The sequence below is a fragment of the Pararge aegeria genome, chromosome 10 (assembly GCF_905163445.1).
Source record: "Pararge aegeria chromosome 10, ilParAegt1.1, whole genome shotgun sequence".
NCBI lineage: Eukaryota > Metazoa > Arthropoda > Insecta > Lepidoptera > Nymphalidae > Pararge > Pararge aegeria.
The window spans coordinates 6476165-6494080 of record NC_053189.1 but is presented as its reverse complement, the minus strand read 5'-3'; the positions used below and the strand labels follow the sequence as shown (position 1 = coordinate 6494080).

Here is a 17916-nt window from a genome sequence, read left to right as displayed (position 1 = left end):
CAAAAGAAATGGAGGCGTAGGGTTGGAAAAAATATAACGCGAATATGCTCACCCTTTTGTATTATAATATTAAATATTATGTATGTCAGTGTGTTTATTTATTTATTTATATATATGCACCTGTTCTATTATTTTGTTCTTTTACGCATTTGGTTGCAAATTTTGGTTTGAAGAGATAATTTTAAAGTTTGTATGATTGAGAAGGATTGATGTAGGAGTGTTGTTTGAAGTTGGAACATTGTCGGTCAAGAAATTGTCTAACTGGACAACGTGAATTGTCTAACTCCTGCCTATTACTAGCACTAGCTAGGAGTGTGGTTATATTATTATATATAATATACATTATCTAAGAGTTAGTTATTATTGGAAGTAGTAAAGGCTAAGCCATCAGTCCCAGATAGTATCATTTACGTATAATTATAATTGTTGAAACCCATCAACTGAGCTCTATATCTTTCTCTCTCTCTTCTGTGAGAGAAAAGGCCTCAGTCCAATTATGGAGACAAACTAATAATTATGAGGTTCATCAAACTCATATGGTCTGTATATACATGAATAAGTGAAAATATTAATTAACAGCTTATTACCTGCGTTCTTCGTCCGCGTTTATTAAAGTTTTTAAAATTCCGTAGTAACATTTTTTTAATTTTTTTATTTCATTACAAATTTGTAGCGGTGATAGTGCATTGGGTAGGAGCTCAACTTCACTTTCCGGGGGCCGAGTTCGAATCCTAGCACGGACCTCTAACTTTTCCAAATTATGTGCGTTTTAAGTAATTAAAATATCACTTGCTTAAACGGTGAAGGAAAACTTCGTGAGGAAACCTGCATGAGTGTGAGCTCTACATGAGTCCACGCTGACATACTCCATACTCCTTTGAGAACATTACGTTCTCAAAGGAGAATGGAGTCCACTCATCCGCACTGGGCTAGCGTGGTGGACTACGGCCTTAACCCTTTCTCAATGTGGGAGGAGACCCGTGTTCTGTAGTGGGCCGGTAATGGGTTGATGTGATCATGACACTATAACTTTAATATATACAGACATATAATATTTGTCCAAATGAACTTTACAAAGGTGTTTAAAGTAAAAACTGCTTTCCAAAACAGTAATAATGTCACTGCCGGTTTACTCACGATGTTTTTACAGAGACAGTACAGAGAAAAGTACTATACATTTGGGTAAAAAATTAAAAAGTTAAAAAGCTGACTCACGAACAAATAAATGTAATGTAAACATTTATATCGTCTCGTTCCACGTTGGGCTAATATACAGTATTTTGTTTCAATAAAACAACGAATCCATAAAAACTGAGACAAATTAGGCTCGGGAGTGTCTGAATAACACAAGAAAACAAAAGCCAATACGCATAATGGCATGTCAAATATTCTCACCTCACAATCTTCACGGCAGAATTCCGTTCGTACAGCCCCCCTTCAAATGTATTCATTTATAAATCATGACAAATTAGACTTTCTGCCTTAAACAATAAGGGTTGTAACATTTAGCCCTTGTGGTTTTCTGTATTAAGAGATGGAGCATGCTAACTCATCGTATCAGTATACGGCATGGACGTGGTCGCGAACGGACGTCTACGCCATAGCGACTCGTATCTCTCACCTCGTAGCACGTAGCTCTACGTAATCCGTATTAACCTTATTTGTAGACAAATTGAATTTAAAAACCACTCTGCTCCTTTGAAGTATTGGGAATTGACGTTTTTGTGTTCTCCTTTAAAAGTAAAGTTTGTTAAAAGTTCACTTACTCAACTCCAGTGTTATTGAATTTGTTTTGTTTAAAGCAGAGACTTCGAAAGTTTGTCTCGGACTAAGTTTTTGCTTGTTAATTATTTATTTAACTAAAGATAGTCTTAACGACGTAGTGTTTTGCGGCAAATGGTAAGTTGTGGAATTCGTTTTATAAATAGTCACTATTTTTATTTATTAAAATAATAATAAGCATAAAAATGCTTGATTATAAAGAGGATCTCTTTTGATTTACTAACTTATTATGTTATGAGAAATTCTGTATAAAGTCTGTCGTTGGCTTCTTGGTTTTACTGAGTGGTGGTTAATTAAAGAGAAAGTAGATTATTAAACCATATTATACAGAGTGGTAGGGCTAATTGGGCGATGTACTAAGTTAATGAATACTGAGTAGGGAGTACTGAGTGAAGATCCAAAGTAGGCCTTTTACGTTTCTCTGTACCTCTGAGAGCACGTCATTTTATCACCGTCTGTCTCACATAAGATAACTAGCAGGTAATAAAACCTAAGAGTCAATGTTCGGTAGTACTTTTATACAATCTTTAATAAATCATCAGTGCCTAGTTGATGAGTGCCTAGTTTAACATTTTATTTAAAAGTAACTCTCACATCAACGAAATTATAAGATTTATATGCTGTAATTTTCTTATTGTAAAGGTATCAGAAATATAAACATAATGTTAGCAAAAGAGCGGCTTTTCTATCAACGTCTTCCAAGCATGGAGTCTTTCTCTTTTTATAGGCGATAGTCCGTATTGGTCCGTAAATTATTATAATTAAAAAGATAAATAAATATAACGACTACTAATATGAATAAAACTACACTCATTTCAAGTGGTAATAAACATCTACATTCGAAAGCTACTGCTAATGTTGCCGGATAAAGACATTCTTTATCATAACCTATAAACGTCCCAATGCTCCACACAGGATTTCTGTCTCAAAGGAGAGATGGGAGAGATGTTTTTCGAGCATAGACCTTGGAGCATGGAGAATGGTGCGCAGCCCCAATGTGGGTTGATGGACTTTAACGAGTGTCATCATAAGTTATTAATGATAACAGGGACCGACGGCTTCACGTGCTCTGTGAAACACGGGGTTAACACCACCCATTCCTTAACTCTGGGCAGGTATTGAGAATTCTTTAAAAGAAAAACCCATTACCTAACTATTTGACGTATTAAGTAGGACGTGTTATGCTAAGACACTTTTATAATAATACCACTTTATTATACTACAGTCTGTTTATAAATATACCACTTTAATTTTATAAATGAATTACATAAAAATTAAAAAAAGTCAATTATCTAACAAGTTTTGGAGACATTTCTCTATACTAGTGGTCGCCTCGTCATCGAAATTCAACCATAATTAATTTAACTTATAAGTTCGGTTGTCAAAAATTATACTTTTATACAGATTCCGCCAAAGGCTACATTGTTAATTTTTTTACGCCAAGATTGAAAAACAGTATATTATTGAGTTATTTGGTTTTTATTCATTTAATTTATTTTTATGCCTCATAAAAAAATAGCATTCTGTACTCTTTTTCTATAAAAACTATAAGTGTGAACAATTTACTACTCCTCCGTGGACCCGGTTTTCGTAAAACGGGTACGAAGTTATTGCTTCACGTATTAATATAAAAGTTATGATCGTTACATGATTATTATTTGAAACTTAGTAGAGACACCGCAGATGGAAGCTGCTGCCACAATTTGCGTGTGCATGGGAAAAATAATCTGGAATAACGGACCGGTGGTTAATACCTGCCATCCATGTAGTGGGGATGAAATTTATTTGTGTGTCGCTTGGTACGACCGTTGGTACGTCAGTTTAAACAACTTATCTGGACACTTCGGAATATAGAGATGATAGAAAGCATGATAGGAAACAAGGCGCTTATTACTATCATCATTGTCAGCCCATTACACGCCTAAGGTACCAGGGGAAGAGTCTCCTTTCTGAATGCGAAGAGTTTATGACGTAGTCCGTAGTCCATGCTGTCCAAATGCAGTTAACACACCTTCATATTATGTTTTTCACTCACGATGAATTTCTTCATCGTTAAATCAAGTGACATTATTGCGTAAAAAATTACAGAACTCTGAAAAGTTAGAAGAGGCCAAGGATCGCCGGGGATCGCCAGGTATCGACTCGGTCCCCTCGAAAGAAAGGCCGAAACTCGAACCACTAGTTCACGAATACAAAATTTGGAATATTAGTATTAACTACCAAAAATTTCTAAAATTAGTATTTAAAACAAAGATCGTCAAAAATATTTCGGCTTCAAAAAGACCGTTCACGTTTCTACGTGTAACAGCCTAGAATGTTTTATACTGTGTTCATACCAATGTGGTATGAGCACAAATCACTCAAACTTGTATAAAACAGAGCAATAACGATACTGTTTCTGTTAATGAAAACATTTATTACGTTACATTCCAAACTGTTAGTGTTACATTCAGTTTTATATAAGAGCTCATTTTCATCCTCATGAGTTTCAAGAATGGTCGGATAGCCGTTAATTTAATGTTTACTAACGCAACATTAAATTCCATCGTAGTTTTGTGTAACGTTCAAAGTATAATAATGAACTTATTCCCTCGATGAATATAGTTCCGTACCAGCTTTAATAAACAGATTGGTCGTCGTCTTATTTCCGGGAAAATAGTTTTATAGCACCAACCGGTACTATTATTCTTCTGCATAGTGTCTAGTGAAAATAATAAATTTTTAAGTGCTTGGGAAAAATATTATTCATTTAATAATAGGAGCTTGGATTAAAACACGTATATTATGTAGTTTATGGGGTGTGTTTAGTAAAGTTGTTGTAAATATTAAACAGTAGCATTGAATTCATCAATGCAAATAATTAGCGAAATAAAAATGTAATATATTTGTTATTTTAATACGTGATTTTTATTCATCGTCAAGTCCTGAAAAATTTTCATATAAAGATAATCTAAATAAAAATCGGTAAGTGATTCGGAAACACGAGTTTGATCTTGGGAGGTAATATATTCTTAACTTGTTTTATTTATAACTTGAAATATATGTTGTTACCCATCAAATCTGATATTCTGTTCTATGAGAAGGCTCAGAGTTACTTTGCGGGCAATAGAGAGAACTATGCTCGGAGTATCTCTGCGTGAAATTAGAAATGTCCGTAAAATCCGTAGAAAAACCAGAGGTACTAACATAACTCAGCTAGATGCGAAGCTGAAGTGGCAGTGGGTGGGGAACATCACTTGGATAACTGATGTATTTGGGTTCCGAGGTTCTGGAGGAACTGAGCATCGTCACAAAAACTGTGATGAGCGGAAAATTCTACAAAACTCCTAAGCCTACCTGTGTTGCATCGGTTGAGATGATGCATGAAAAACACGTATTAAAAATAATATTTTCTAAAAATATATAATAATATTGCTATTTTCTTTGCATTTATACGAGTGTAAAAAAAACATACATTAAATGCACGCCGAGTTAGAAGATAATGGAGCGCATAGAAATGCGACACGAGCATGTCCTCGTTTCGATACAATGCATATAGAACGCCGTGGGGATAGAAATGCTATTTTAATTTATATGGGAATTAAGTTTTTTAATTAAACATCTAGCGTGAACCAAGTTCATATGAGCAACAGATTAGTTGATGCTGGAATTATTTTATTGAGATATTTAAAACTACTTTACAAACTGGAATAAACTCGAACGAAGAAAGCGGGCAACATAATAGTTATGATGGCACTTTTTTACTCAATCAATATGTTTTGTTATACGAGTAAAGAACTTTTCTCCACGGCGTTGGTTTTACAATTAAAATGAAGACGATAACAGATAATTAATATTTCACTGCCGGGGAAAATTATGCTTTATAAAGGCGGTCATTCACAGGCGGCTGGCACGGGATTTTGTTTTTTTTTATCATAGCTTTAGTAGTAAGTCGTTATCACTAACAACGCCTCAAAGGCCGTTATCACTTATAAGTATATAAGATCCTGCGATAGGTATTTTTAAATAAGGAATTAGTGTTCGAGGTTTGAGTTTGAGCCAGAGTTCGGTTTTAACTTTGAGAATTAAATTAGGTTTTATTTACTTCATTACACCGTTTCGCAAGTGCCAAAGGTCACACTGTTTCATGGACAACAACTTAGCGTCTTTAACTCCACAAGCTTATAGTGTTCATATTGTAGTGTATTTAACGCGAAATTGGGGCCCAGTATTCTACAATAATCACTAAAAGCAGTACTGTTTTAACATTGTTATTTTATTAATACGCCCCACGTGCTGACTATCATCGCTTAAACCAGCATTACTTTAATATTGTTGACGTGGCGTTTTATACTTCAAATCCATATTTTAAGGACGTCAAGGTCTGCCAAGTCAACTGTCATATAAGTAATTCTAGCTAAAGTGATTTTAGTAGATAGTCGCTTGGAGACAGTTTTGTATAACAAAACTTACTGACCCTTTAATAAGAATTATAATTCCTTAATAAGAATTAAATGGTCTAGTGAAACCATTCCTAATAACTGCAAGGTTGTGGACCGTACTCGTAACATTTTTCTACCGTGTTCCTTTATATTAAAAGCTAATATAAATGTTAGAATTATTTTTCTACCAACCGTTCTTTCGTGTTGTTCATACCTTGAGCTTCTTTTGTTCATTTACAGTTGATTAATTTACTCAGTGCTTTTTACAAAGCGTAAAAATAAAGTAACCGATTTTTTAGGTGTTTATAATAACTAGAAATTAGGTTGCTTTCCCGGGACTGGCTGCAAGCGTTGTGCAAGTGAGGCACTGGTGCGTTCCAAGGAGATCCCCGAGCCTCCCAATATGTACAGAAGCTGGCTATCGAGGGAGGTTTAGTGAGTGGAAATGCCACATAACCCAAAGAAGAACCCTTCTTAAAACATACCGGATTCTCACGCAGAGAATCGGTATGTTTCAAGAAGATTTCCCCCCTGTCAACAAAAACAAAAGGGTTACTTTCCCATAAAAAGGAAAATATTTACCTAGTTTTACGAAATTTCTTTTACATTTGCCGGTTACTGATTTATTCTTCTGTATGACTATAAATAATTAGTTGATGTTATTTATTTATTTCATTATAATACAACTAATACAATACAAAAATACTTGAAACTAAATTACCCTATTATTAGTTTTCTGCGTCTAATTTAGCATAAATAAAGGTTGTGAAAATAATAATCTACGAATTTTTTACAGAAAGGAGAAAAATATGTTATTCTTGGCGCGTTTACTGGTTAATTGGTCGTTTACCGGCTTTCGGACGCCTATTGAGTTCAGGCCAACGACCCAGTGTAAATGAGCTATGCCAGTACGCCAATCTTTAAAAAAGTTCGTTGGGCTACTTTGTTTCGGGTTACGGTTATGACTGTCAGGGTGTAGCCATTTCTTTGCCAGAACACTAGCTAACTACATAGTTAAATAACATTAGGTCGCTACCCAGTATTCCAACGTTATTCCAACGTTGTTACAACGTTAATTTTGACCAAAATAGCGTAAATAAGCAAAATTCAAGTAATAATACATAGCACGAAGAACCAACAGACGGTACTAAGGATCTGGAGTAGCCCCGTATTTAAAAGCGCAGTGTTTGTATACAGCTATAAAGAAGCGAAGGAGTTACTGGATATATTATGCGGCGCATAACTATGGTATGTCAAAGTCCTTACAAAAGACCTATGTCCAGTAGTGGAAGTCTAGCTGTTGAAATGATGATGAAAATAGTTAAGTTCCAAAATATTAATATCCCATTTAATGTATTACCTAAAAGCTTTGACTTAGCATTATTTATTGGGTAAGAACTTATTTAAAAGCCGGCAAAGGATTGGTGGCTCCTCTGGTGCTGAAGATATTTAAATCTGGCGGCGGCATCAGGTACCCTATATGTACCCTTTTTTTATTAACATAACAATTCACATGAAGATCTAGTCATAAGGGGTAGCGAAAACTATGTATGCCGCCATTTTGTGGCGGCGGCCATCTTGTACCAATTTCTATCAAACCTAGCTAAGAACACTCCCGATTTGTTCACATTTCAAACTAAAAAAAGAGAGAAAATCTAAATCTGATGCTATAGACAGACACATAATCACACACAAACACAGACACGTTAAAATTATAACACCCCGTTGTTTTGCGGCGGGAATTAATAAATTCGATAAAAGTCTAAGTTCATCTCAGCAAGCGTAAAGAGCTAACTAGAGATTTACTTAACTTAAACTGCCAACTCATTTCTTTTTTTAATCTCTGAGCGTTCCGGTGTTGCTAATCTTAAAACCCAAATCAGCATTTTAGGTAGGTTTGATAAACTGCTATGATATAGTATTATATAGATATTCCCTGTTTCTCTGCTTACCAGTTTATCCGGTGAGAATATGGTCAGTAATTTAATAACAGTCTTTTGTCATCGCATTTACAAAGAACTTTACTATTTCTGTTTGCGATATACATACGAATATGTAGATATAAAGCATTCATAAAGTATTTTTTGGAATTTTTGTTGAATTCAATACAAAGCTGGTATTTGAATGGACCTTTGCAAGCCTTTAATCAAAATTGCAATCTATTTACACGTTTATCAGAGACATTTAAATGTTATATCTGCAGTAGATAGGACACCAGAATTTTTTTATAAGTCAAAGAAAAGAGGCCATTTAGCATCTTCTATCTTTCATGTCTTTCATGTCATGAATTGCACCTTGGGACCCCGACGTGAATCGGGTCTTTTAGTTATGCCTCGACAATTGCCACATTAATGTCTCTACTCGATGAGCTATGTTTTTAACCCCCAACACCAAAATGACGGCGTGTCATAAGTCTGTCGTGAACGAATGATTTTGTTCTCTCGGGGGTTTTACTAAAAATTGCTTTATATATTATATTACCTCGGCTTATTCTACGGACCATTCATTTTTCTTCAGGTAGAGATACTATAAGCAAAGAAGTCCCGAAACACATCGAGTGTCTCTGAGATATCTGTTGGGATCCGTAGTTAGAACTATATTTTAGATCATAAACATGGCTATCTAGTTTGTGCTGATGCAATCAGGAACGCAATTGTCGCATAAAATGAAAACTTTGATATGAAAATGTCTTAGCTCTACGAGTAAGTAGTTAATCTCTTTGACCTACCTATAGGCCGGATGTGAGAGCTATTTATGCAGCACCAGCACTTTGCTAAGTGGCTATAGATCATAGTATCTTGGTTCCAATGAGCCAATTTAGTTCGGAAATTCTATTTCGTTAATGTAGGTAATAAATATAGGTTATAAATATTAGCTGCCTAGTTGGTTTAGTGGTGAGCATGTTCGAATGAAGATCTCTAGGTTCTGGGTTCCATCCCCAGGCTGGGCTATTTATTAATACAGAATGTTTCTAGTCGTGGGCTGATTATAATCATATTATGAGTAAAAGAAGGGGAGTTTTCCCTTTTCAGTCAATTCGGGCAGCACTATTCCAAATTGCCTAGGGTCTGATCAGGCGCGTACGCACTACTTGAAAAAAAAATCAACTGTCGGTTAGATCGATTTTACTGCAGGATATGTCAGTTAGTTTGAGATATCCCGTTTCCATTCCCGTTACTTATTTAAGAATACAGGTACGTAGTATAATAATATCGTATCCCTACTTCCTTATCCCTACTAATCGCTACTTATACTATAAATGTCAATGTAAGTTTGTTTGTTACGCTTTCCCGCAAAAACTACTTAACTGATCCTCATGAAACACACATATTCTTGGAAGTGTTAGAAGTAATATAGAATACTTTTTATCCCGACATTAAGCTCGGTTCCTTTGGGAGAGGAGATTAAAGTGTTTGACGATTTTAGACCATAACTCCGACAAATTATAACCGATTTAAATAATTATTTTTGTACTATAGAGGTTATAATAAGTATTTAATTTTGCCCCAACTTTGTGTAGATCTGATGAATATGGTTGGAGATAGAGGCTTAGCGATACTGAATACTTTATTTTTTTTAGAACTACAACAAAATTGAATGCCACATCAAAAAACAAAATCAAACGCAGACGAAGTCGCGGGCAACAGCTAGTATCGTATAAAAAAGAATGTTACAGTTTAAACTACGCCTGCTACCGGCCTGTTATTGATATAGTATTAACCAACGTGACCGCACGGGTTTTGACGACCTCCCTGGCTCAGCGGTGAGGTTTTAGTTGGAGGTCTAGGGTTCGATTCCTGGCAGTCACAATTTGGGAATTTGTAATTTCGGGATTTTCAACGATCAGGGTTAGCTCGGCTGTGGCTCGGCGCGTCCCGTTAACCGATTTAGGTATGGGTTTAATGTTACTGCCATACTGCTTGTAAGGTTAGCCCGCTACCATTTTAGACTGCATTACCATCAGGTGATAATGCAGTCAAGGGCTAACTTGTAGTGGAACCAAAAAAAACTCTGTGTGGTAAACGCTTAAAGAAGTTTATTAAAATTTTTGTAGTGCTGGTATAAACAGATCTCTAATGAAAACATTTTTATAAATAAAACGAATCGGTATGCCGATACAAAATATCCGCTCGTCACGATGAAATTAGAGCAAGCTGTAACGTTATTAATGAATTTCCGATATTGCTGGCCTGACCGTCGAATATAATATTCTCTACGCCTATTCCTTATCCCAGATTTAACGAAAAATATAGACTGAGCACTTAATTATAATAATGGAGCAATTACCATTAGTGCCAAACTTGGATAAAAATGCATATCCTGGAGTTATACCCTAAACGTGTGCAGTACTTGCGTCAAACAGAGAAACAAGTTAATCGAGCCTTTTCGGTTCTTTGTTTTTCCAATGCCCGCCATTGTGTGTAAGTACATATCATACACATGCAGTATAATTGTGCAAGCTCTTACATCCGAAACTAATAATCCATCTAATCCAACATCTTCACAGGACGGATTGAACAGCGTACTGACTCAGTTCAATCGACATAAGGATACTAAGCAGTCTTAGTATCGTTTTCCTATAAATAAGGATAGCACTATTCTCTATACTGTTAAAATCGCATAGAATTCAAATCGGCATAGTCAGGTTTACACACCTCTCAATACAAAAACTCTTCCAACTAGCAAATTGCAGTTAAATTATTAATAAATTCAATGTCACGTAGGTTCTTTATAAGTTTAAACGAAAGACAATTTTTATAATATTTATGTATTATTTCAATATTTATTTAAATTATGTTCCGTCTATCATTTTTATATAATCTGTGTACCTTATTAAGTAGATTGCGCACCAAACTCCTTTGTTTCTGCATAATGAAACAATAGGAACGTATTGCTTTTGTATGCTACATAGTTTACTAATGTAACCTATTAATGCATTTAGTTAAGTAAACCTAAAAATATATCCATACTAGCTAAGGCCTACGTCATTGTAACTATATTTACAAAGATAATAGTGGATTGTTCAACAAAGGGATAGCCTATGTTCCTCTCAGTACTTTCAACTAACTTGGTGCCAAAAATCAAGTAGATTGGTTGCTTAGTTGGGGCGTGATCCTCCAGGCCAAACAAACAAACATTTTCGCATTTGTAACATGAGTACAATATATATCGTAAGACTTTGTTTATTATTACTTGCTTTTAAATTGCAAGTCTTTAAAATCAAGTAAAGCTATCTAAAGTAATTTTCATCAGCCTGATAACAAATCCGCCACTAGATGGAAAAAAAAATAATATAATTTTAATACTCGTTGCCTCCCCACAGCACCGCAAATATTCAGAATATGAAAGTTTCAAGTCATTTTATTACATCAGCTATCCAAAGCATTTCCAGCCGCAGAATATTCTTCACTAACAAAAAGCTGTCCGCACATCCGCATCGCTAAACGCGCTATGAGTTCAGAATAATGATGGTTTCAGAATGCTGTTGGGCTTACCCCGTTATTGTAGTCCTTCAGATATGTTCGCGATGGCTCATACTGATGACTTTTTGCCATCAGAAGAAATCGAATAGCATCCTTGATGAAAAGAACGCGGGCTAGCAGTAACGGCATTCTGAAAGCACTAATAGACCGACACGACTCTCCAATTTACAAGTTGTATATTAAACTCCACGTAACTCCACTCCAGAAATTTTAAACTGTTTTTTTATATTGCATATTAATATTTAATGTAAGTTTTTTATTTTTTTATTTAGTATAGTTTTTAATTATTCTATTTATGTTGTAGTGTAGTGCGTAGTGATGGGACATAGATACCAAATAAATAAATAAATAAATTTTATGAGCGCTACACGGCACATGCATGGCACATGCATAATTTAATCTTCCCATATCTTCAATACTTTTTTTTTGTGTGTGTGTGCTATATTTAAAAACGTGTAATATCCATGTTGTTAGTGCTCTTAATAAATAAGTGATTAAACAAATACTTGATTTAAGAATAAAATATTATTGTTTTAAAATTTTTCGAGCGTGTAAGGAAACCAATTCGCAATCAAGCAGCGTTGTCTCAGCTATTTGTCTACTCAAAGAGGAGGAAGTTTCCCAGTAGTTGAGTTTTTAATAGCTCAACTCATGATGATTTTCTAATGTACAAGGTTGCATATAATTTTACTCGGCAATCCAACACACGTGCGTCTCAGTCTGTGCGACTAGCTAATGTGTGATCAGTTTTATTATCATAATATTTTTGTAATATAATGCATATTTCATCGAGAATCTGCAGTAGCTTAATAAAATTTCCTGCGAGTGAAAATTCTTAAGTTCTACGTCATATTGTAACTTCGAAGCTATTTTATCTTCATATAGAAAATATCTTTGGAAGATTGTTACCAAACTTGGAGACCCTTAGGAAAAATATTCGTTTATTAAGAAGGCTTCGAATCAAAATTTCATAATACCATTATCTCGGCAACGTAATGAGCTAAATAATTAACGAATTGAATTTGAATAGTTGTTAAATTCGATATGAGGAAAAACATGATTACGTTTTTAAATTTAACTGACATTTTGATAATACGGTGGCTGGATATTGATTGTATATTATTTGCGCAATTACATATAGTGTTAGTTATGGCGTCCCTAATATTGACAAGAAGAATTGATAAGTAGACTTTTCCCATTTTCTTGCCACAACCAATTTTGTATGTGGGGGAAGATAAAGACGATTTTATCGTGGGCACAAGTTCTTAAATGTGGAAAAGCGTCCCGTATTATATCTCTCAATGTTGCCTAAGTAGCCAATCCCTATCAGTCAACCTAATGGCCCTTCTTAATGTTGATATTATATCTGTGATAGTGGCTCCTTTGTCTGTTGCTCTGTAACAAACGGAAAAATTTTGCTGATGACGCTATTATGAAACCGAGGAAAATTGCGCGGAGTCGAGAATATATTTAAATGAGTCTACTGATTGCTATATAAAAATAATAAGAATTCAAACAAAAGATAGAATATGATCTTTCTTTTCCGTTTTTGTTGCAAACTTTTCTACTTATTTGCTGTAAATAGATTTAAGAAACAAGAGGTTGTTGATTTTTCAAGTGGAAATTTATGCAAAATAATTTTTTGGAATTCAAATAATTCTTTGTTTATGTAGACATACTTATGAAGCGGTTATACATATATGTCAGGTACGATTATTGTGAGGTTATTGTGGTAACTTATTACCTCACCTCCTCCTTCTTTCCTCACACTTGGTTATTTTATCGATATAAGGCTCATATCCCGAGTAATTTATCTTAATTGAATTTAATATCAATACAATTTAGTAAAATAAAAAAAACCACAATAACTGAAAACTATTAAATTATGATTTATTTTACTTACAGGTCTGTAATGCAGTCCGGAGGATTTAAAAATATGCAGGTAATTACTTTTATTGCGAGGATATTTATTACTTTTATCGCGTGAAAGAGAAAATTATCGTTTCTGTGTTTTACATAGTAAGTTTAAAGATTTTAAACTAAGATTTTCGTGGTTAATCAACATTTCTTAAATATAGTTAAACGGGTCCATAACACGATAATATTTTTGGATTTGTCGATATTTCGACCCAGTTGCATGGATCGTGGTCACGACGGGACCATTCAAAATATTATCGTGGTATGTACCCGTTGATCTATGCTTAAGAAACATAGTAAGTTTGTTTTAATTATTATGTTTGCAAACAGTTTATTAATTTTTAATTACTGGGACTGTGTAAAATGAACATTTTTTTTTAGTTCACTAAAGTTCGCCCTCAACTGCGATCTCACCTGGTGGTAACTGATGATGCACTCTAAGATGCTAGCGGGCTATATAGGTTTCTACGCGACATCGCACCGGAACACTAAATCGCTTAGTGGCACGTATTTGTCGGTAGGGTGGTAACTAGCCTCGGCCGAAGCCTCCCACCAGACCAGATCAGAGAAGAATTAGAAATTATAAACTCCCAAATTGCCCTGCCTGCCTGTAATACTTATTGTATTGTATTCATGCTACAATAAGTATAACAAATAAAATAAATAAATAAATATACTACGACAATACACACAGCGCCATCTAGCCCCAAAGTAAGCGTAGCTTGTGTTATGGGTACTAAGATAGCTGATGAATATTTTTATGATTATAATACACATAAACACATATACATATAAAAACCTAAACACTGAAAAACAATCATGTTCATCACACAAACATTTTCCAGTTGTGGGAATCGAACCCACGGCCTAGGACTCAGAAAGCAGATCACTGGACACTGCGCCAGTCGGCCGTCAAATTCAATAACAATAATAATAATGAAGATGGCTTACGCTTCGTCAAAGGCCCTCTCCCTGGTTACACCCGGACCAAAAGTGCCCATCAGCATTCCCGCGCTATATAGCGATGGACAACCTTTGGGCCAGGTAATCCCCAGAGAGCTGCGGATGACACTGCGCAGCACACCCTCGAGGAGTGTCGCAAGTGGGATACTCAGCGTCGCGCTCTGGTAGCGGAAATAGGCGGGGACCTCTCGCTGTCCAGCGTTGTATTTGCCATGCTGAGCAGCGAGAGGTCTTGGGAAGCTGTGGTTGACTTTTGCGAAGAAGTTATCTCGCAGAAGGAGGCCGCGGAGCGGATGCGTGAAGAAGCTGTAAACGCACATCCGCTCCGGCGTAGACGGGGGGGAAGGAGACGGCGGGAATATGCCGCACGTCTGGTTGCCCTGGGAGGCGGCGGGTAGTTATTGGGCTAGCTACCCGTCCCTATACGAGTCTCCCTGCTGTCTGAGGGGGGGTCAAGCTGTCCTGATCACCTCCTCCTTTGCTTAGTAGCCCTGGCAATCAGCTGGGGTTGTTGGTAGACGTCTGGGAAGTGTACAACGGGTTCCCCGGACGTCCAATAAATCCAACGAGAGGGACATGCCGTGGTGGTTTTTAGTTCGGGTAAACGAGTCCCACATAACCTCTGTCCTGCCCAAAAGGACAGAGGTAGCCATAAAGCTTTTCCACCACGACAAAAAAAAAAAAAAAAAAAAAAAAAAAAGGTAATCCCCAGAGCGTGGATCATAGTTCCTTTTCCGCAAACGTCTCTCAGTTGCCCCAACCAGCAACCAGTTGTCTCCGCCGCCAAAGTAACGAAAAGGTAGCGTTCCAAAAGATGGTCATACTTTTGATTTGTGAAATATAAATTATAATATTTATTTCGTTAACACACTTAATTCACCAGCAGACTGATTAAGATATGTCCCAAGCAATAATAGCCAATAAACTCGGTAAAAATAAAGGTAAGGTTTCCTTGTAGCCTAAATGTTGACATTCATTCTTCCCTACTATGTGGTATTGACATGTTAACGGGTGGATATCCGTAGATAAGGCAGAAATAAACGTTTTACTTAACAAGATATCGCGTTCTGGCGGGCTGTATTTTAAAATGGATCGGGATAGGAAGCTGTGGAAATGTATTTCGTATCGATATTATATGTGACATTTCCAATATGTATGTGACACAATTTATTGTTATAAGTTTGCATTTTGCAATGTAGGTTTGTAAAATACGAGTATGTTAAATAATGTGATTCCGAACTTTCGCTCTAGTTTAAAACTACGAGGACTAAGAATATTTTCTAAACTTACGTAATATTTGAATTTGGTTTACTATTTATTTTATTTACTTATTTATTTGGAATAGAATATAACGGGTGTGTTTGAATTTTATGTTATACCTCAACACCGTTTTAGGTATATTATTTTTGATGGCCGATTGGCGCTATGGGCAGCGACCCTGATTTCTGAGTCCAAGGCTGTGGGTTCGATTCTTACTACTGCAAAATGTATGTATGATAAAAATGAATGTTTTTTAGTGTCTGGGTATTTATCTGTACATTTTAAATAGGTATTTATGTATATTATCTATAACACAACTTACCTGGTACTTACGCGGGGCTAGATGGTGATGTCTATATTGCTGTAGTATATTTATAAAATAAAACTACAATAGAAATTATATTATTAACTATATACATAGCACAAGATATTATTACTTTTAATTATTATAAATTGAATTATAATTTTTAAAGGAACTGTCGTTAAATTTTTTATTGAGTAAAAAAACTAAATCGTTTTCTGGTAAACGTCCGTTATTTTGATAGCTTAAGATGTCTCTCAATAAGTCAAAGTTATTATTTAACGTAAGCTTATAGAAAAATCCTATTATAATATTAAGGATTACATGTATGATAAAAAAGCTTGGGTATTCATTGCTTTTACTTCATAGTTAATATTAACTCGACGGTAATAAAAAAAACCTGGTTAAGGTTGCGGGCAAATGGCGAGAAACATCTGATGCCATGCTTTTTTCTGTCGCCAAGCAGCGTTGCTGTGCAGCATTTTTCGGTCTGAAGGGCGTGGTTGCTACTATAATTACTGGTACATGAGGCTTAATAACTACGCCATAGGTAGATGTAGTAGCACTCGTGGCGACAGTAAGTATGTCGTATTCCTTGCATGCTCGAAGCGTTGCTCTATTTATAGTCGATGGTTTTCCAGTAACCACAGGTGGGACGTCTCCTTGGTCTGAAAAAAACCTTCTTATAACAATGAGTCTGATGCGAAGCGGAACTTCTTCGAAAGGGCCCGGAATGATATAATGCGGATGCTCAGAAAAACTGACCTTATCGCTACTAAGCGATAAGGCCGCCTTTTGTATTCTGTCTTTGTATTTCTATTGTTTTTTTTCCTAACTTCATAGTGGTGTACAAAAAAAGAGTTAAAAATAATAATAAACTGACTTTGTTAAAGTGGATTTCAACCTAAACCCGTTTAAACCGACAGATGGCAGCAATTTCTACAAAAAAACAGAATAAATATAAATATAAATATATGCTTAAATCAAAACACTTATAAAGCGGGATACAGACAAGTAGAATAATAAAATATAGAATAATACTTACAAGTATAAAAATATACCCACTCGTAAATCGGTAGACGGTGTTACGCTTAAAAGTTAAAGTTGTTAACCTACCTTACCTAAAGTCTTAGTTCGGGCCAACTTATTTATTTAAGTTGCTAATGTAAAACAAGTGTTGTTATGTTAAAATGTGAAATAACATCTGTCCCTCTCCGTCTCTTTGTTGAAATGACAAAGTTACAAGTTTTCAAACTAATGCCGCGTTTATACTGTGAATATTGTTGAACTGAACCTATAAAGTGCTACAAACATTTTAAGACATTATATATCAACTTTTCCTTTTTATAATACTTTTCCATTGATATCCTAACTAGGGTATATCGACCAATTATTAATAAGGGTATATAGACTAAAAATTTTGTTCTTCAAATCGTTACGTTCTTCAAATCTAAACATTTTGTTTATGTGATATGAAGGCCTTTTTATTTCAGCTAAATTAAGAAATTATCTGGATTTAGACTTGGATTAAACAATTAACTTTTTTATAGATTTTGATAGCCCAATTTTTCGGAAGTCTATAGGCAACAGGTAGGCGATGCAATGCCATGGGTCAAAGAAGGTAGGTTTCTATGTATATGAGACTTTGCATACGAAGCAAAACGACAACATACGAAGTTGTACATATTAAGGTACATAAACTATAAAAATGTACGATAAAAGTGTAAATTGTTGCTCTAACTAGGTTGCTTCTTTAATAGTTTTGAATGACAATGTGAGATGGTAATAA

General features: G+C 35.3%; 1 protein-coding gene across 1 annotated transcript in view; it reads left to right on the top strand.

Moving 5' to 3' along the window:
- The first annotated feature begins 1584 nt into the window (after nt 1-1584).
- The window catches only part of LOC120627140 (suppressor of lurcher protein 1-like), a 100441-nt gene continuing 84109 nt past the window's right edge, over nt 1585-17916 (top strand). The window contains exons 1-2 of the mRNA XM_039895007.1: nt 1585-1899; nt 13592-13628. Coding sequence (XP_039750941.1) covers nt 13599-13628 — 30 coding nt within the window. The 5' untranslated portion in view covers nt 1585-1899; nt 13592-13598. The remainder of the gene's footprint in view (nt 1900-13591; nt 13629-17916) is intronic.